The sequence below is a fragment of the Coprinopsis cinerea genome, assembly GCF_000182895.1.
Source record: "Coprinopsis cinerea okayama7#130 chromosome 7 map unlocalized cont3.7, whole genome shotgun sequence".
NCBI lineage: Eukaryota > Fungi > Basidiomycota > Agaricomycetes > Agaricales > Psathyrellaceae > Coprinopsis > Coprinopsis cinerea.
The window spans coordinates 2,837,863-2,857,770 of NW_003307538.1; the positions used below are offsets into that span (position 1 = coordinate 2,837,863).

The window sequence follows — 19,908 nt, forward strand, 5'->3', positions numbered from 1 at the left end:
GTGATCATAAGGCGACCAGATGTCACAAGGGATCAGCACGCGATTCCCCATCCTCCTGGCTCCCTGCTTCTTTTCAAGATATCGAATCAGTTTGCTCGCTGTGAGATGCTGACTTACTTAATAGCGCGGCCTGTAATGGTTCCAAGAAGGCCTGACTGGCATTCTCCGGATTGCCGCGCATCTACGATAAGGCCTTCTCTTTCATCTCCTGTCATCCTAAGGATTTTTCCTGTCCTTACACCTACTTAACAGTTACTCTCAATCAGCATAGAAGGGGTAAGCTCGGTAGAGTGTATCTGTGATATCATCCCCCCATCATTTCGTAACGGCGCAACAGTCAAACCCAGTAAGAGTTTGAGCTTTCAACGGGTCGGGAAGTTTTGTGACAAGGGATGGTGAGACTCGACCACAGTCACTCGGCTAATAGCATAGCAAAAGATCTCGGAAATGTCAGAAGCATCGGAACACTATATCCTACATCAGACAAAAAAGAGTGATAGAATCATGAAGACGATCCCAAGGATAGACGCCATCGCTGCAATCTGTTGATTAAATGTAGGTAGATCAGTTTCACTTTGGTGCAGTTGCGCTCCCGACATTCGGCCACCACAGGTCTGTATCTTTGCGTTGCAAGGTGGTACGTAGTCTCTCTCGCTTATCATCTAGGTCTGGCAGATATCCCTGGAATGTGGAGCTCTCCCGGCGTGCTCGGAGATATCTCTTACAGCGGGATGCCTTGGAAGTTTAAACATTCCTTTCTAGGGCAGAGCTGACTGGTGTTTTTGCAGTCGAAACGAGGATGTATGCATCACGGTGTTGGTGATTGAACGGGAGGTGTGGGGAAACCAACGATAGGATGGTCACATTGTCAAAGTGAAGACCAGTGTTCTATACCAAAAGCGGACAGGATAACTGCGTTCCTCCATTCGAATCGTAAACCTTGTCTGGAGTGCTTAAGCCTTATAATATGCTCACTTTTTGAGAGAAAATTACAACTAAGCCCTTGCGTCCGCTCACGTCGCCTCTCTAATCATCTCTCGCCATGGCTCAGCGAATCGAGAAAACGATGGAGGCCATCCAGATTGGTTCCCTAGTCTCTCTGTTCCTATTCGGCGTCGTCTCTGTACAGACTTTCATATATTACCAGCAGTTTCCTGATGATAGGATGACATTAAAGCTACTGTTAAGAAATCACCTCTTGCTTCCTGTACCCGTTGGCTGATAGTACTCTTCGATCAATAGGTCGCTGGACTTCTGTGAGATAACCCGTTGGCTCCAATCGTGAAGTTAGATTGAACTTTCGGAGCAGGGTACTGGAACTGGGCCACACAATCTGTATTTCCGGGGAAGTGTACAGCGTGAACTCGGCCCAAGAGCGTTACAATGTTCCTGGTCCATGGCTCGCTGCAGCGTTCTTTGTAACCGCAGCCATTCTCCTCATGTCGCAGGTAAGCGTTCCGTCACTTCACTTTCATGGCATGACGTCGATCAGCTGAACGACTTCCTTTCCTTATCTTCAGACCTTCTATGCCACTCGTGTTTGGCGACTTCTTCCACAACCGGGGAAGATGATAGGGCCACTTTGCATGGCTTTATCCTCCCTCAACTTTATGCTGGCTATGGCGGCTGGAGCGCATACTCAACTGGGCCATCTTCCCGGGTACAGAGCTCGCGGTCGATGGATGGCGACGTCTGTCTTGATTGTCAGTGCTTTTCTGGACGTAATCCTTGCGTCGGCGATGGTGTACTATCTTCATTCCGAACGGAAGAAGATATTGGTGAGGTGAGTGGCTTAAATGAAATTGTCATACCAAATCCTGTAGCATTGGTTATCTCGTTAGGTCTACTCGTCTCGTCGACCGCGTTATGCAATACACAATCTGTATGTCGATGGTCTGGGATCTGCTCAATCTTGACTGCCGTCTCTGATGTATCTCTTCGATAGGTACCGGAGCTCTAACAGCGTAGGTATTGTGCTATCCTCGGTACTCGCAATCATGTCATGCTCAGGATTTTCTTCTGAACAGACTGGTCAGCGCCGCTGTCGCCATATCTGTGAGTACAAAACTCGTCTATTCATAGCTGAAGCTTCGAATTCATCCCCTTTCGGTTAGTTCTCAGCAGAAACAGGATCGAGTAAGCTTCTCTCCTTATCCCCCGTTGAACGGGGCTCATTCGATCGCGTTGATAGCTATCTATCTCGCAATATTTACTTGTCACACCAAACGTAAGTACCACCCCTTTTTGCATCTGCCTTGCTACCATGCGACTAGTAATAACCGATTGCAATCCCCTGTTCTAATTTATGCAAACTCTACAGTTTACTCCAACAGTATGATTGCCTTGTACGTCCCTTTCTTTCATCCACTCCTCATCAATTTCAGACCTAGTAGTGGTATCAATTCCTAACAAACGCTTCCTTGGTCTCCCTTACAGGTTGAACGCCCGAACGAGTCTACGGAGTATAGTCGATGAAACATCTAGGATCAACTTTTCGAGCAGGATTCTGGGGTCCAGTCGGCAATCGAAATCAACCGATATTGAAAGTTCTCAGGTCGCCTTGGAGGAGATAGCAAAGTCGGAGAGTAGTCATGTAGAGGATTCTGTTGGAAGCAAGCCAGGGTTGTCTGTGTAAAAAAAATAAAAAATGCATATGTGCTTACACGCGCGGAGTAAAGGGATAGAATAAATATATTAGTTCTTCTCCTCCTTAGGCGCTTGGTCGGGCGCTTAGCCTAGTGCTTGGCTCGGGCTTCTCTCCAAGTGCTGATGGGACGAGTGAATTCTAAAGAGACCGCATGGTAAGATCGACTACACAATCGACATCTAATGAAGATGACAGACTTCATAATGGTACGAAGTGCCCATGTGACACGGACCAGCACGGCATAGCTATGGGTAAGAGCGCTCAGTGCCCCCGAGCCCGCGGATCGACATTAATGTGTATTAAAGCGCAGTTGTACTGATATCAGAGATGAGAAGTGCGGTAAAATGTCCCTCACAACTACGAATTATCCATATCAACTGTAACGACCTGTCTCCTCTCTGACGAAGCTTGGGTTGAGATATCGTTCCCGCTCGTAGACATCGTGTTCGGGACTCTTCAATCTCCTGGTGCAAAGCTAAGGCGAGTCGACGTCATTTCATACTGATCGCTATGTCTGGGAAGGATTTTCGATCGTTGGTTGAGGACCAGCCGGCAGGCCAGCACGGAGTGCATCACAGTTTGGAATCTACAAGGCTTCTCGTCAGTTTTTCTCGGCTAAATAGGAGAGGTATGGTATTCACTCGCTAAGAAAGACCCCCTATCATCGAACCGTTGAATGAGGTCAGTGGGTACGAAAGGCAAGGGCCGGGTGAACCCACATCAATTAGTTTTGTGAAAAGAATGTTCGCCGCTGTGAGCGCTGGAGAAGCATCAGTAACTCAAAAGGTTGGAGCAATGGTTAGATTCTTTACCCATCAAGATTAGATAGTACGCTCCGCCGTCTCTGTAGATTACAGTCAACAGCGGTGACCTCGACCGACGATATTTCCGCAGTCCAAGAGTGAGTGCCGTCGTCGCAAGAACTGACCCGCGGTCCCGGAATCAGTTTGCAATGCAGTTATGACCCAAGCTGAAGCACCTACAAAACTCGAGTATGAACAGGATGTAGTAGCAGGCATATAGATAGATGGAATGCGTATCTTGCCACCTACACCGTGGCTCCCACCAAGTCGGTGGGATTGCTAGCATCCGAATGAGCTCGTTTGTACAAGAGGAACAGTAATCTGGCCACGTACTTTTAAACCCTTTTGCGACGTAGATGTTAACCAAGACCAGAGCCGTCGTGATGCACGTCTGGGGGCAATTGAGTATTCGAAGGTTATCCACGGGAGTCTCACGTACCGAAATGAAGACCAACAACGCAACTCGTGCAACTCGCACAACTCGCCTTCTCTGTCCTCCACTAAGCAAGGCATGTACCGTCATCGCCAGAATCCCTTGAGGAATGCTGCCGCATCAGTTCCGTCTGGCTCGCGGCTGTTAAGCTACTTCACCAAACCTTCTGAGGAAGCGATACTGAACGCTGACAAGACTTCATCAACAGTAAGGTGGTTTAGTCCAGCGCTCATGCCAATAACGACAAGCACTCACCGAGATAAACATGATAGAGTGCTTCACAGCGCTACAAAATCGCTATAAAGTCGACGTCACAGTGGGAGAGAAGTATAGCGCCTCACGGATAATGGCACCTTCATTCCTCGGTCAACTATTGGAGATGAGCGTTATCCTAATGTACTTAGAGTTGGGGCCGGCCACTTACGATACAGTGCGATGCTGATCCCGCTGTACGAGCAGTACCGTGTTGTCAGGAAGAGAACCTTCCCGACGCTGAGTTTGGTTTGCCAGATTAACGCAACCTATGTACTTTAGATTCGTCCGTAATTTGCGACAAGGCGGTGAGGCTACCTCTCTCTCGATGGTTTCGAAATAATCGCAGTACTAAGCAGGTATGTGAGTTTTTGATGGATTTTCAACTGGGACCACCTACCAGGATCGTCGTCGCTGCAACTTCGAGCACCGTACCAGTGCGTCAGATGGAATTCTCCTTCTGATAGAAGCGGAACCTACTCTGTACAGACTAGAAAACTGACGTCAGCAAGTGGAAATGGGCCAGTAAACGGACGGACCTACAGTGTTTATAAAGATCAGAGTGACTTCCCTCTCGACATCGACCGCCATCGAGGTGGAAGTCGGAGGGGTGCCAACTGTCGTTGACTTTTACTAGTACAAGCCTGAGGATGACCGTGGGTATTCGAAGTTCGACGCATGGCTGTTGTTGGCTACTTGGTAGTGTTGGAAATTCTTCTCCCGCAACGAGGCCGATGAATGACCACGATGTTTAAATTTATCCTACCATTTTAGACTCAGAATATCTATTTTTAGGCATGATACTTCCTCAACCGACATGGCCAACATATCAGACAGACAAGGGCCTCTACGGCGCTTGCCCTACCAGCATACAAGGATCTCCAGCCATACCACCCCGTTTGAAGGAAGCCCTGGATACAAACTGGGAGGAAAACTAATGAGTACGTCGTGGTTCCACATGAGACTGTATTCAAAATTAGCCTTCCCAATCCTTCTTCTTCAACTGATCCTATCAAATGACCCCGAGTGGTGATATGAGTGAACCGAACTACTTATGTACATTCAGCATTTCGGAAAGAAGAGCGCCTGTGCTCTAGGGTGGACATGAAGAGAAAATATAAGATAAAATGGTTATGTAAATTTTGAGCGCCCAGATATCTCACGAACCGAAATACATTTTATTTGGGAGTTCACCAGCTGGAGAAGCGTTCAACGACTCCCAGGCCATCGGTGTGAAACAAGGCTTTGGGCGCTTATCGACGCATTCTGATGGAGTCGAACCATTCGCCGAGCTTTACAGCTCCTACTAGTTATAAGTGTAGCAGCTGGGCGCTCGGTGAGTGTCCATCAAGTCTCGAACCTTCAAGTTTGGAGCAACTCCCGGAAAGTCAAGGACAAAATCCAGTGTAATTGGCGTGGTACCTGGGCGTCGTTGTAAGTTGGAGATTAAACTGAAAGCCGAGGGACTCGACTAACCGTCAGCCTCCGTGGGTGGGCCAGCGATATCGTAGAGACGCTTTGCGGGATTGATGTGCTGCCACTTCCACCAAATGCGATCAACGTTTGCATGATGGAGGTAAAATAGGGGCTCTAGACCGGAGTCAGTCCCAATGCAACAAGGTAATCAGAAAGATCCGTACCTCCGGGAGAAGAATAGACGTTCTCCATCTCACCTCCGACCATCCAGTGAGGTGCTGCATGCAAGCCCAGTGTCAAGTGGTCCACCTCGAGCCAAAAGTCCCTGAATGTGCGAGAGCGAGCCAACGTGGCTTTTACAGCCTTACTCGTGAACATAGATCTCCTGTTTCCTTCATTTATACCTCTAACCAGGCAGTGTGTCGTTGTCAATTGCCCTGGGCCTAGTGTTCACCACGGGTTAACCCGGGGTCTGAAAGCCACGACTAGGGATGGTCAAGGGGTTTTAAAACCCCCGGGGTAGAGGCCAAGGGTAGAGCGGGGGTAGGGGTAAGGGTAGGTCTCCGGCTACCCTTGGCCAAACCCCTACCCCCGGTCGGGGGTAAGGGTTTTGATAAAAATCAATCAAAACCCATTTATTTCAGCATCTATGTATATTTTCTACTAAATAACTGCTGTATGCGCAATAAAACACATAAAAATATACATATAGACAACTGTAAGTAATTGTTAGTGCCAAAATGATTAAAACCCTTGGTCAAAACCCCCAGGGTTGGGGGTAAGGGTACTACCCCTACCCCTCAGTCAGGGGTAGGGGTTTTGGGGGGTGGGGGTAAGGGTAGGTGTCCTGCTACCCGGGGGTTACCCCTGTCCTTCCCTAGCCACGACCCGTACCCGTACCCGTGGTGTAACCCGACCCGTCAGAGGGGTCCGGGTCTGGGTCCGGGTTACCCGCAGGGTTCACAACCCGGCGGGTTACCCGAGAAAACCCGGCGAACCCATCGGGTTCATCCAACACAGCGAGCGAAGGAAGCAGAAATAATCCAGGATTACAGGGGAATACCAAGTTACAAGGTCCCTACGCTATTCTATAGACTACGTAACTATAATATCAAAACCATCAACCATCTCAAAGTCCTTGTCGGTCCCACCTTCCTCAGGCTGTCGCACAGCAGCAAGTACATCCTCATCACGAACCAAGCCTTTTAAAGACCAGTCGTGGAGGCACATAAGGGTGCGGGTGGTCTGAGCAGACATACGGTTGCGGAGATGATTGAGGAGGATGCGCCCACGGCTGAACACCCGCTCGACGTCGACGGAAGTTGCTATAGAGTGGTGTCAGACAGAGAAGGAAAGAGAAGGGAGAGAACATACCTGGGATAGACAGATAGTCGCGGGCCATCCGAGATAACCGAGGAAAGGTGAACCGGTTATCGTACCACCATTTCAGTGCGTCGCGCACACCAGGTTGCAGGGGCTGGGCAAGGTACACAGAGAGCTCATCCGTTGGGAGCTCGGTGTCTACGTCCATGGCGTTGTTCAACATATCTTCGAACATGTTTGAGCCATCCTACTCGACTGTTATTGTACCTGAGCACCAATACTAACTGAACAAGACTTACCGACAGGGAAGTGGTGGATGCAGGGATAGGGACAGCAGCAATGTCGGCAGCAGGGATAGCGCGACCTTCGTAGCTGTTCTCATACACATCGCGCGCGATGGCGACAGCGGTGTCAATCCACTCCTCCGGCCATGCTACCTTCTTGAAATAGGCTGTCTTGTAACTGGGGTGAAGTACTGCACTGGCTATGAGCAACGCAAAGGCCGTGGAACAACAAAAGACATACCCATGGCAATGCGGAAATTCTCCGTATGGTCAGTCTTGTCATAATACCGATTGAGGGTCTTCTTGGCAAGGACACAGGCCGCGCGGATGGATGGATGGAATGCCGTGTTGTCCAGAGAGTGGGTGGTCAAGATTTCGTCGAGGTGGTCCATGGCGGGGATGACGTGGGGCAACGACGGGGTACCGCGCGAGAAGAACATCGTGGCATCCTTGAAGACCTATACCCGGTGATCAAGATCAACGACGAGCAAGGGGCGATGACGTGGTAGGCGATACAGCCGCCAAACAATGACAACGGCGACGTCGAAGGGAAGGCGAGGGAAGGCGAGTCGACGCGGCCAGCAATCGACGTCGACGATGACGACGAGCGTGCAATGACGACGGCGAAGGGAAGACGAGGGAACAAGGAGTCGACGACGACGATGGCGACGGCCGTGAGCGCCGAAGGATGAGAGGGAGGTGAAGGTGTTGAGTGAGAATGCCGGCGTGGGTGTCGGTTTTTATTAGGAGATGGCATTCCAAGTGCCGAGGACCCACAAACCGATGAGTCCAAAGCCGAGAGCACCGAAATCAGCGCCCATGGACCCACAAAATGACGGGATGCCACATCATGTTGAAAGAAAACGGTCACACAGTCAGAAATCGAACGACAAAAGGTGAGAAATTCCTCACCTTCAGAACCCTCACAAGTTCTTTGATGATTCCCCATTCCTCTTCCCCCAACTCGTATTTTCTCAATCCGCTCGCCTTCTCCGCCGTCAACCTGTCGATGACGATACGATACTCGAGCGCCATGACTGCCATGTCATAGGTCGAGTTCCATCGTGTCGCCACGTCGCGCTTCAGGACCCTTTGGTCCAGCCCCGCGTCGTCGACGTACATCTTCCATCGAGGTAGCAGCAGCGTTGTTGAACGGACGACAGCAAACGAGAAACGCCTCAGCTATTGGTTGGTACAAGGTGTGTCATTTCGCCCTAAATACACAAGCACATTGCTCATACCTTAGCCAGCGCCAGGCGGACGGGGAGCACCTTCTCCTTCAAGGTCTCCCTCTCCTGGTCCGACATCTCCGCTTCTTCGTCAACCCAACCGTCGGTACCGCAGGCCACGTCATCATCCTCGCCCTCATCTTCATGCTCAGCCACATGCGCCTCTTCGTCGATGCCATTGGTGATGTCCGCCAACTCACGGTCGATGTTGTCGCCGTCGCCGTTGCTATCATCACCGGAGTTGGTCTTTGAACCAGCGTCAAAGACCTTGATGAGACTTTTCGCAACAAGGTTGGTGACGTGGGCAAAGCACCGAGTTTGGGCGGCGGCACCCGGGAACTTCTCAACGTCCTCGGCCAACTTCGCGATCATCGTGTCGTTGTTTGAGGCGTTGTCACAGGTCACGGCGAGGATCTTGAATGGTGAGTCAGTCAATGTTATTGGTATCCGCAATCACCACTGACCTTTTCTTCCAACCCAAACTCTTTCAGGATGCGTGCAAACTCGGCTGCGAGGTTCGCACCCGTATGCGAACGGGGAAGCTCCACAAAGTCCAGCAAGAACGACAACGGCACACCATCCTGTTCGAAGTGCACGGTGAAGGCCACAAATGCGCGATGGTTGGGGGAACTCCATGCATCCGTGGCAAAATTCAAGGCTCCCGGGTGATCCTGACATCCAGGTAAGCAAATCCATTTATTCAATACACTACTTGTCGCTTACTTGGAGCAATTTAGCTACTCGGTTGCGGGAATTCGCGAACGCCTGCTTCGTGTCCCTCGCCAAAGTGGAGGCTGCTGGGATATAAGCATCGGGACGCCCTGTCTTCATCAGCGACCGGAATGCACGGTCATTGACGATCGTGAACGGGCGCTGACTTTCAGCAACCCATCGGACGAACTCTGCCCTGCAACAGTGTAAGTGAAATAGTTTACTGCATGAAGCAACATCAACTCACCTGGCTTCGGTTGTAGTGTGCGCGCGATGGGAGTACGTGACCTTCCCTTTTCCGGTCCGCTCGAACATCTTGTCGATGGACCCTGACTGCTTGAAGACACCCGATGCCAGGCAACCCGACTTGCGGACCTCCTTGGCATCGCGTGCCGTGTACGCGATCACAACAGCCTCGTCGCCCCAACACTTCGCGGCGTGTTTCCTGAGGTTGCCAGTGGAGTTGGCATCCTTGGTGTCGAGGAATCGTCGAACCTGGCGGTTTGCGGCCTTGCAATGGGCGGCGGCGCAGACGAAGACTTCGGCTTGGCGTCCAGTGATGGTCTCAATGTTGACTTCAGGACGGAAGAAGGCGTAGATGGGGGCCTTGTACTCCTTCGGCTTCGCTGTGGAATCTGTAAGTCCTGGTCTTTGTATTGGTATAAGAAATTTGCCCACGTACGATCCTGTAGATCACCACCATCATCAACAACCTCCACCTCGTCATCAGACTCTTCGTCGTCTGATGCATCCTCTAACTCGGGCATCTCCTCTTCCGAGTCCACGATGTTGATCAGAGGAGGGGGTCCGGTGGTGTCGGCATCATTGACGTTGTCGATCCGGCGTTTTTTGGTGAGACCAGGTGGTGCCTCGGGGTTAGTCGCAGCGGTGGCGATAGGGTTAGTTGCAGCGGTGGCGATAGAACGGGTGGTGGGAACACCGGATGCGTGAAGGACTTTGGCTGTGGGCTTGATAGTCCGACCAGAGGAGGATTGAGTAAGTTTGGCAGTAGACATAGTAGCGGCGGTTGTCGGTGACTTGCTCAAGTGGTAGTCAGTCTGTGATGTTGCGCGCCTGTAGGCCTAAATAGGCCAGTAAATTAAAGTTCAGTACTATACAGTTCATGATTGTGGCACTCGGGGCAAAATGTACACCCCGCGGCACTGGACCCAGCCGACATTTCACCATTTTTGGACGCCGAACCCGTGGGAACCCGCTTCTCGGGTCCGGGTTTGGCGCAGGGTTCCTATTTGGGGACCTGTACCCGTACCTGGACGGGTTTTACCCGGTAACCCGGCGGGTTTCCCATACCCGTGGTGAACACTACCTGGGCCTAGGTTGATTTTCCAAGCTGTGGCGTTGAACGGGCCGTCCATGACGCACCCCTTCCATGTAGATGGGTCGGGGATGCCTGTCCTGTTCTGGGGATCGGGAGGGAGGGTGTAGGTACCAGGAATACCGTCGCCTCCAAACCCGGTAATGGGATCGAAGATGGGTGATTCAATCATCCTAGGAGATTGGGCCAGTCAGCGCGATTGGAGTCAAGGGAAGGGAGGAGGCCATCGTACGGTTTCGAAGTGTCCGCGTCGATGGTCCAATCCCAGTACCTATGGTGGGCATCAGTACAGGAAACTTAGACTCATATCGGAGAGCTGATCGGAACGCACGGTTCAGGTCCCGTGTACCCGCATTCTTCTCATAAAGCTCGATTGTATAGGGTAACGAGGTGACGGTGCCATGGCAGAAATTGACCCTAGAAGTCACGGTTAGCGATTAAAAATAAGCAGCGAAACGAAACGTACGACAAGGTGAATTCGGTGGCTGATGTTATGGACTATACGTGATACAAGCACGTGTCGTCCAGTACTTCAGCGACTTTGTGGTCGATGAATCAACTCGTGACTACGTCAAGAGTTCTTCGCCTGTAGCTTTGTGAACTTCGAGCTAGACTTTGAGTGATAATTAAAGATATTTGTATTTGCACTGAGACTTGGTATAGCTTTGTGAACAATTAAGAACGAAGTGAAGAAACTAGCTAAGAGAACTAGAGAGTTTATATACTAGAAGACGTGTGTTAGCCATGAGGCGTAGTCCTCATGGGTAACATGCGTATTCCGTGGAATGTATGTAGGTTTCAATGAGTTTTTAATAAGTATCAGTCAGCAATCAGTAATGCGCAGTAAATATGAGTAAGACTATGAGCTGAAATGAAAAACATAAGGTAGAGATGAGGCAGGTATAGTAATACAGCATAGTAAGCATATATGTTCGTAACATTACCCCCCTACTAGAGTTAAACTACTCCTGGAGTTTACCTTTGCCCTTGCATCGGCTAGCAAGGTGACCCGTCTTTCGGCAGAGGTTGCATGTCGGAATTCCAATTTGACGAAGGCGGGAGATAAAGTCGCGAACCCAAATTGGGTTCAGTTCGGAACCTAATGGTTGGTTCCATGGTTGGGTGGGGTCGTCGACGTCGATGATCTCCTTTTGGGGAGCAGATGGGGGAGTCGGTGTCGGAGGGTATTGGAGAGGAGGGAGATCGTTGGGATCGAATGAAGTATCCCGTAGAGTCGCCCGATATATGATATTGGATGATGGTCCGGGAGTTGGCATACGAAGTTGAGTTGGTTGTTGCATAATGGGTGAGGGAATATCGTCAGGAATGGGCATAGGAGGTGGGGGAGGTTGTTGGGGAACGTGGTGATAGAGTTGGGGGCCTGGAGCTTCGGGTTGGGGGTTTCGAAGCTCCAGTACAAGATCGGTGATTTCGGGACGGTGTACAAGGTGTTCGTGAATCCCGAAGACGAACTGATGAAGAGTGTTGACTATGCCCATGAGTTGGGCAATGATAAGGGCGATCATGTGTCCGATAGAGACGATGCGAGCGACGGGCTCAGCACCAGGGGTTTCGAGAAGTCTATTCTCGAGTCGGACGGCGTACTGGGCATTGGTGACCATGAAGAGAGATTCCTCCTCGTTGAGAGGGGGAACGGGCATGGCAGGGGCAAGGTAGTTGTACTGAGGAGCAGACATGCTATTGGGTGGAGGTGGTTTGTCGAGTGAAGTTGGGAATTTGTTGTTTTCTTCAATCGAGTCTTCTTTCCTTCTTTTAAGTCTAAGTCCTCGTGTTTTCTTGGTTGATGTCATGGGGCATGTGTTTGAGGGGTGTTCAAGATAACGCCTCATGTTGTCTTCATGTTCTAAGATAAGGGTGCATGTCGTCCTTGAGTTTTTCATGTTTCAGGTTTATGAGATGTGCATGTTGGGCATGTGGCTTCCTCATGTGAGCTTGTGTTTTCGTTTGTACGCCTTGAGGAGTTCCTTAGCATGGGAAAGTTCCTTTTCCTTTTTCCATTCTGCTTCGGAGAGAGGGTATCCTTTCCATGATACTAAGAATTGTCGTTGGTTCCTCACGACTCGATGTTTGAGGATTTTGTCAATTTCATATTCTTCTTCTCCATCAATTAATTCGGGAGAAGGGAGTGTGTAATTGGGTCCGTGTGTTTCTGTTTCGACATATGGGGAAAGTAGAGTTGCATGGAAAACGTCGTGGATCCTCCAAGTCGGGGGAAGGTTGAGGCGGAACGTGTTTGGTCCAAGGACTTCTGTGATTTCGAAGGGACCTTCTCGTTTTGTTGTCATTTTCTTGGAGTATGGGAGCTTGATATTTTTGGCTTCCAACCACACTCGATGACCTTTGCGGAAAGGTCTTGGTGTCCCCTTGATTCGTTGGGCCATTCTTGATCTGGCGAGCTCGTGTGCTGCCACGGCTTCTCTTCTATCTTCTTCCAGGGCTCTGAGTCGTTCTTCCACTGATGGGAATTGAGTTTTGGAGAACGTCGTTGGTAAGGCCCTTGGGTTGGAACCCCATGATGAGTTCGAATGGAGAGTGTTTTCGATCTGCATGCCTTCGGTTGTTGTACGTGAATTCAGCGAGGGCTAGTTTGTCTGCCCACGATTCTTGGTTTGTGATGCAGTAGATCGATAAGTATGTCTCCAATTCTTGATGTACTCGTTCAATGGCTCCTTGTGTTGTGTGGATGGTAAGCCGTGGATAGTGACGAGTCTATTCCAATGAGACGGAACAGCTCTCTGAGGGCTTTGGCTGCGAATTGGGGACCTCTATCAGAACCGATTTTGTCCGGTAATCCGAAGCGTTTGAAGAGATTTTCCATAAGAAGTTTTGCGATATCGTCAGCAGTTGCTGTCTTCTTTGTTGGAATGAAGATCACCCCCTTACTGAGGCCGTGGTCCACCACGGTCAGGACCGAATCGTATCCGTTCGATTCCGGAAGATCCGTGATCATGTCAATGACGACATAACCAAATGGCCGATCATTTCCTTCTATGGGCATGAGGGAGATCTTATGGGGATTCCTCTTGATTTTGAACTGCTGACATTTCGCACATCCCTGGATATATGATTTGATGAACATCTTCATTCCGGGCCAGTAATAATGATTTTTGATGGCATGGAATGTTTCCAACTCTCCAGGGTGTCCCGCAGTTTCAGCGTCGTGATATCGTTGGACAATCTCTCTTCGGATGTTATTGTTCTTCGGAATATATTGTCGGTTCTTGTAGAAGAGTGTAGTTTTTCCATCTTCGGTAATGACCGTCCAATCGTGGAGTCCTTGTTTCATTTCGTTTGATCCGCCTTCGACTAGGGTTTTCATGGCCTCAATCGCGGTTTGATCCATTCCGTGTGGACTGATCAATTCGTTTTTGGAGTTCAAGGTCAATCAAACCTATGGAGGTATCCATGTCGAGTTCATCGATAAATAACTGTTCCTTCAATAAAATAGTTGGTAGGTCATTTTCGTCTTTTTCCGGAATATGATCGGGTCTTCGAGAAAGAGCGTCAGCTTGAATCATCTTGTCGCCGGGCATATTTTCGAGATTATAATAGTATTCGGACAGTATCAGGGACCACCGGGCTTGTCGATCGTTGAGTTTTTGTGGTTGCCTGAAATAGGTTAAATTTTTGTGGTCGGAAAGGATGTGGGTGGCGAATTCTGATCCTTGGAGATAGTGTCTCCATTCTTGCAGGGATCGTACTATTGCAAGGAGTTCGCGATCATAGATCTCATATCGGCGTTCGGTGGGAGTGAAGGTTTTTGATAGGAAGGCTACCGGATGCCTTTTGCCATTCTCGTCTTCTTGGGTGAGGACAGCTCCATACGCGTACTTGGAGGCGTCACATTCAATCTGGAATGGTCTAGACATATCCGGCATTCTGAGGACGGGTTCTTCGATGAATCGTTGCTTCAGGGTTTTGAATGCGTTATCACATTCCTCAGTCCAAATGAACTCTTTTTCTTTGGTTAGGAGTTCGTTTAGGGGTCTGGCGATCTCGGAGTACTTCATGATGAACTTTCGGTAAAAGTTTCCGAATCCCAAGAAGGATCGTACTTGCTTCACCGTGTGGGGGGTGGGCCATTCGGCCATCCCTTTGACCTTTTCTGGGTCCATCATGATTTTGTCGTGTTCTATGATCATGCCGAGGTATTCGATTCGTGTCTGAGCGAATTGACACTTTTCGACTTTGAGGAATAGGTCGTTGTCACTGTGTTCTTGAGAACGATTTTAGTCATGTGTTCCAGTTCTTTCGATGGTGTTTGCAGGGATGAGTATGTCATCCATGTAGATGATCACAAGTCTCCCATCGATTTCAACGATGAAGATGTGGTCCATCATCCTTTGGAACGTTGCGGGTGAGTTACAGAGTCCGAAGAACATGACTAGTGCTTCGAAGAGCCCTTTCTTGGTTTTGAATGCAGTCTTCCATTCGTCCCCTTCCTTGATGCGCACATTGTTGTATCCCCACCGGACATCGAGTTTGGTGAAGTAACGTTTTCCTTTCACCCGGTCCATGATGTCGGATATTAGAGATAGTGGGTAGGCGTCTTTCACCGTCCATTCGTTGAGATATCTGTAGTCTTGGCATGGGCGCTTCTTTCCGTCTTTCTTTGGCACGAAGAACATGGGTGATGCCATTGGTGATTTTGAGTGACGGATATATCCCTTTGCCAAGTTTTCATCAAGGAATTTTGTGAGTTCTTCTTCCTCGGCCGGCGTGAGATTGTAAATGGGAAACGATTTGGGTTTGAAGCCTTCCTTGAGATTGATCGCGTGATCCCACTCTTTCCTTTCTGGGAAACGATTTGATGCTTTTTCAGAAAAGACACTTAAGAATTCGTGAAAGGCATGGGGAATTTTGAGTTTGAGATCCTCTTCAAGAGGTGGTTCATAGTCGGTGTCTTTTTCTTCAGTGCTGGTCGCGTTGAGCCATTTCTCGTTGATTTCTTTCGTGGCTTTTCCTTCGATGAAGGCGAGGAGAAGGTCTTGATCATCTTGCTCCATGGTCGGAGATATCGTGCTTCTCCATTTGACCTCTCCTCGTTTCCAGTTGATATCGGGGTTTTCGTTCTGTAACCACGGCATCCCGAAGATAAAATCCCACTTTCCTAAACCTGTGACATAGATAGTATATTTTTGTAGTCGTCCATTGATGTTGATGATGGGTTCAATCGTTTGTGAGATGGTTCCCTGTTTGTTTGCGGTTCCATCTACGTTTCGGACTTTGATGGGGTTTTTAAGTGTTTTTGTAGGGATTTTATATTTGTCAACCATCCGGTGGTGGATAAATAGGTCATCCGCTCCGCTGTCGATTAGGACCGTTGTGTCGATGCCACTATCGGGTATTTCAATTGGTAGAACGATCGATCGTTTGTTTCGGGTGGTGATCGTCGCCGTTCCAATTGACAGTTCGGGGACGATCTCCATCGACCTTAAGATGTCCCCTATGAAAAATCCTCCTCGGATCCTTCGCCCTTTGTTGTGGCTCGAATGTTTGAGCTTCCCGAGTCAGGGTGTTTGGGGCAAGCTCGTGTTGTATGTCCTAGTTGTCGGCATATTCCGCATTTGGCTTTTGGACAGGCTCGCGCCGGGTGTCCCTTTTCCTTGCAGATGAAGCATTTCCCATTTTGTGTGCCGGATGACTGCTTTGTTTGGATGGCGTCTACATCCATGGCATCAGGGTCTTTCTCCTCTCGTTTCGCTGTTTGTGGGGCGTCCCTGTAGACCACCTTGACCTTCTGTTGGGGCTCACTGCGATATTCCCGTTCTGTTCGCCACTCTCTATCCACTTCCATGGCTGCGTCTTTCCACTCTTGGAGAGTGGGTGGAACTTTCTTCTGTTCCGCGGGTCTGGCAGCGAATTGGGTGGCGACCCTTAGTCGGAGTTCGGGGTTTAATCCAGCCTTGTATTGATCCAGGGCCCATTCGTCACCGTATCCGGTAGCTTCTGCATAGACTGTTGAACATTCCTGTGTACCAATCACAGGTGTTCTTTCCCATGTGAAGCTGCTTGAGTTGCTTCTTTGCGGTTTCCTTGTTTGGGAGTAGGCAGAAATATTTTCGGAACTGATTGACGAAATCTTCCCATGACTGGTAGTACCCTTCCGGATCAGTGAAGGTCGGATCCGTCTTCTGAGCCTCCTTCGCCTCAAGCCACTTTTTCTTGTATTCGGTCATCTTTCTATATTCAATGGACGCCCAGTTCCGGGTTTTTGTCTTTCTCCGTTTCATTCACAAGTGCGACCATGTATCGAATTCTTGCAGTGGCTTCATATTCGTTTTTACTATCCAAATATGTTTCCACTGCTTGAATGAAGGTTTCGACGTCTTCTGCTTTTCCTGAGAATTTGGGTGGTTTGGGGATATCCAACTTGGGTTTGGATTCTTCCCTTGCCTTCCGGGCTTTCTCCAGAGTAAGGAAGTCGTCGTATTTCTTCAACATTTCTTCCAAGCCAGTTGCCATCTTTGCAGTGCCTCCGCTAATTCCTTCTACATGTGGAGCAGTTTCCCGTGAGGGTCTCGCTGATTGTGATGATGGCTTTGTTGGCTAGTCCCCAGATCTGATATAGGATTGCTCCTACTCCTATCAAGAAGACTATGGTATGGACTTCGGATAGTTTTTCCGAAAGTCCGCTGGCTAGGGCGGGTGTGGATGGTAATCCGGAGAGTTGTACGATGGTCTGCCAGAGCAGACTGAAATATTTTGTTCGGCCATAGCTAGTCGTTATAGCGGGCCATTGGAGGTTTGAGACTTCGTTCTTCTGTTATGGACTATACGTGAATACAAGCACGTGTCGTCCAGTACTTCAGCGACTTTGTGGTCGATGAATCAACTCGTGACTACGTCAAGAGTTCTTCGCCTGTAGCTTTGTGAACTTCGAGCTAGACTTTGAGTGATAATTAAAGATATTTGTATTTGCACTGAGACTTGGTATAGCTTTGTGAACAATTAAGAACGAAGTGAAGAAACTAGCTAAGAGAACTAGAGAGTTTATATACTAGAAGACGTGTGTTAGCCATGAGGCGTAGTCCTCATGGGTAACATGCGTATTCCGTGGAATGTATGTAGGTTTCAATGAGTTTTTAATAAGTATCAGTCAGCAATCAGTAATGCGCAGTAAATATGAGTAAGACTATGAGCTGAAATGAAAAACATAAGGTAGAGATGAGGCAGGTATAGTAATACAGCATAGTAAGCATATATGTTCGTAACAGCTGAGGTGGATGTGTGCAGCTTGGAACTCCTCGAACCTCGAAGTCGCAATGCCAGACGAGTTGAGGGGAGGTCGCGAGTTCAAGCAATGAACGGCTCTCGAACTTTGCTGACTTGCTGATCTGGCGCCTAGTTATAAAGAGCTCAATTCAGGATTTACCGACACATTGACGGAACACTCACCATTCCTTCCGAACCTGTAGTCGATCGCATTCTCCAGAGTGTTTCATCGAGATGGCTATCGACGATGACACCTGTAGAGCAAGGGAAATGGCAAGGGCCAAAGTCCATTGCAAAGACAACGATGGGAGAGCCATGGTTGGAGACACTCGGGGTGCTGGAACCAGCTGTTCTGAGACCTATATGCGGTTTGTAAACCTACATCTTCCGATAACAACGGTTCCACAAGGTCGGTTGGGAGAATTAGCGTTGGATTGGGGCTGCTTTTACGTACGGCTAGCCATCAAGGTTTCCGGTAAATGGGTGCGCACGCAGGCTGATGAAGGTGCACTTTGTCGCAGGACTTTGCGCCATGCATTGACTGAACTTTGTGGTCCTGGTTTATAAGGTACCAGACTCCAGCGTGCGTGAACGGTAAGCACGAAACGAATAGACTGGGACTCACCCAGAGACGCTTTCAAGTTGCCTTTCCCCGACCCTCGTGGACATGGTCTGACGCCTAGCGGGGAAATGAGCGATATGGAACAGCGAGGATCTTAAGCAACATATTCGGGATCGGGGCTCCATCGACCAAGAGATGTCTGTCACTTACCTATATGAGCGCAGCGATGCGCGTTACGTGCGTGTGAGCTGGATATCCGAGTGCCATCGATGGCGGAAGACCCAGCTCACGGCACGCGGAATTAAGTCTGCCTCCAATATTGAATCTTAGAAGCCTCTGGCGAAAACTGTTAACCATAGAAAGCAGAGGTGACTCAATGAATGATGTAAACGAGTCACCGTTTGATTGGACGCACAGATGTATGTGGAAGGAAGCGACAGCTTCTCAAGCTTCCAGTGGCTCGCCGGAGATTTGGAGGACCCAAAGAGCTAAATTGGCCGGAATAGGGTGATTGAGAGGAAGAGCACAAGTCCGGTCCCGTCGGTTTTGCCAACCTCAGCCATATGTAGCAGAGTCGTTGTCAATTCTGTCTGATTTCATGATATCGCAATCCGCGGCGCATGTTGGAACGAAGACAAAGCCAGCTCAGGGAAGGATGGCGTTGGGATGGCGAAGGAATGGTGGCCTCGCTGATCAACCGTGAATCGCCCAAGTCGGATCAACCCGCCAACAGCGCCCCTGGGTGATGCACGCGATCCGATCCACGACGGGCGCTTAAAATCTGCCATCAAACACTGCATGGAGCTCGACTAATGTGGGCTCTCTGGGTGCTCGGGTGCTAGGATGAGGATATCACAATTCTGACCTGCCCTGTCAAAGGCCTTAGACTTTTCGACAAACTTTAAACAATTGCACTGATCGAACAACAGAAAGCTAACACGTTCGACATTACTCAAACCGTTTCAAATCAGTTTCCATCATTGCGGCACTATACAAGGTTGGCGAAGTCTCGTGAGGCGCTGAAGAGAAAGGTGCATAGAGATAGCGACTTACGCAGACAGAGATGACATCGTTTCCGCATCGACCAGAGTTGGGGTCAGGTCGGCAGTTGTAACTGAGGGCCCAAAGTGTGAGAGCAATGCGAGAGAGAAGTGGAGATGCAGGACGCACATTAAACCGGTGAACGAATTGGTGTAGCGATTGAAAAGAATGGGAGGAGGGGTACACCCGAAGGTACCGCTGGTGCACGGATTCTGGTTGGTGGTCAATCCGTCGACGACGTCGCAGTTCGAATTGTAGACGTTCCCTGTGACATTGCAGGCGGTGTCAACGATCGTGGATTAAGTGCAGTGCAAAAGCTTAATGATGAAACATACATCGGTTAACACCGTTTCCCAACGGGATGACGTTCCCGACTCCAAAATTGAAGCCAGGGCAGATGGCAATGGCCGACGAGATCATTGGGAGCAAGACAGCGAGTTGGGCCTTAAGCATCATGTCGAGTTCTTGGGTTGCGAGTAGTCGAGGAAAGTGAGATGTCAAAGGAAATCTCTCTGTGGTTTGGAATACAGAGTTGCTACCCTTATATACTAATCCCTGCGACCATCAGACGCCCCCGATGATGGCCGTGCTTGTGCGCACTGCAACCTCAAATACAGCCTGCAACAGCATTAGGT

At 49.4% G+C, this 19,908-nt stretch overlaps 5 protein-coding genes across 5 annotated transcripts; 1 reads left to right on the forward strand and 4 right to left on the reverse strand.

Annotated features, from left to right (window-relative positions):
• Positions 1 to 1,439: 1,439 nt before the first annotated feature.
• Positions 1,440 to 2,635, forward strand: CC1G_08402 (hypothetical protein; the record flags this gene model as incomplete). Its single annotated transcript, XM_001831833.2, has 9 exons — positions 1,440 to 1,448; positions 1,521 to 1,783; positions 1,824 to 1,882; positions 1,946 to 1,964; positions 2,037 to 2,055; positions 2,115 to 2,136; positions 2,192 to 2,227; positions 2,321 to 2,345; positions 2,437 to 2,635. 9 exons carry the CDS (start codon positions 1,440 to 1,442, stop codon positions 2,633 to 2,635), a joined length of 651 nt encoding a protein of 216 aa, XP_001831885.2.
• A 649-nt stretch (positions 2,636 to 3,284) lies between these two features.
• CC1G_14918 (hypothetical protein) lies at positions 3,285 to 4,726 on the reverse strand (the record flags this gene model as incomplete). Its single annotated transcript, XM_002910894.1, has 14 exons — positions 3,285 to 3,305; positions 3,367 to 3,407; positions 3,460 to 3,570; positions 3,631 to 3,729; positions 3,784 to 3,841; positions 3,890 to 3,984; positions 4,047 to 4,070; positions 4,139 to 4,169; positions 4,225 to 4,253; positions 4,308 to 4,404; positions 4,454 to 4,486; positions 4,536 to 4,555; positions 4,616 to 4,625; positions 4,679 to 4,726. 14 exons carry the CDS (start codon positions 4,724 to 4,726, stop codon positions 3,285 to 3,287), a joined length of 717 nt encoding a protein of 238 aa, XP_002910940.1.
• A 385-nt stretch (positions 4,727 to 5,111) lies between these two features.
• Positions 5,112 to 5,835, reverse strand: CC1G_08403 (hypothetical protein; the record flags this gene model as incomplete). The annotated part of the gene is made up of 4 exons (XM_001831834.2): positions 5,112 to 5,144; positions 5,303 to 5,332; positions 5,612 to 5,725; positions 5,809 to 5,835. 4 exons carry the CDS (start codon positions 5,833 to 5,835, stop codon positions 5,112 to 5,114), a joined length of 204 nt encoding a protein of 67 aa, XP_001831886.2.
• An 11,462-nt stretch (positions 5,836 to 17,297) lies between these two features.
• CC1G_08411 (hypothetical protein) lies at positions 17,298 to 18,339 on the reverse strand (the record flags this gene model as incomplete). The annotated part of the gene is made up of 5 exons (XM_001831842.1): positions 17,298 to 17,339; positions 17,709 to 17,792; positions 17,854 to 18,029; positions 18,125 to 18,216; positions 18,296 to 18,339. The coding sequence occupies 5 exons, from the start codon at positions 18,337 to 18,339 to the stop codon at positions 17,298 to 17,300; spliced, it is 438 nt and encodes a 145-aa protein (XP_001831894.1).
• Positions 18,340 to 19,199: 860 nt separating this feature from the next.
• CC1G_08412 (hypothetical protein) lies at positions 19,200 to 19,729 on the reverse strand (the record flags this gene model as incomplete). The annotated part of the gene is made up of 4 exons (XM_001831843.1): positions 19,200 to 19,220; positions 19,286 to 19,346; positions 19,403 to 19,538; positions 19,609 to 19,729. The coding sequence occupies 4 exons, from the start codon at positions 19,727 to 19,729 to the stop codon at positions 19,200 to 19,202; spliced, it is 339 nt and encodes a 112-aa protein (XP_001831895.1).
• Positions 19,730 to 19,908: the final 179 nt, after the last annotated feature.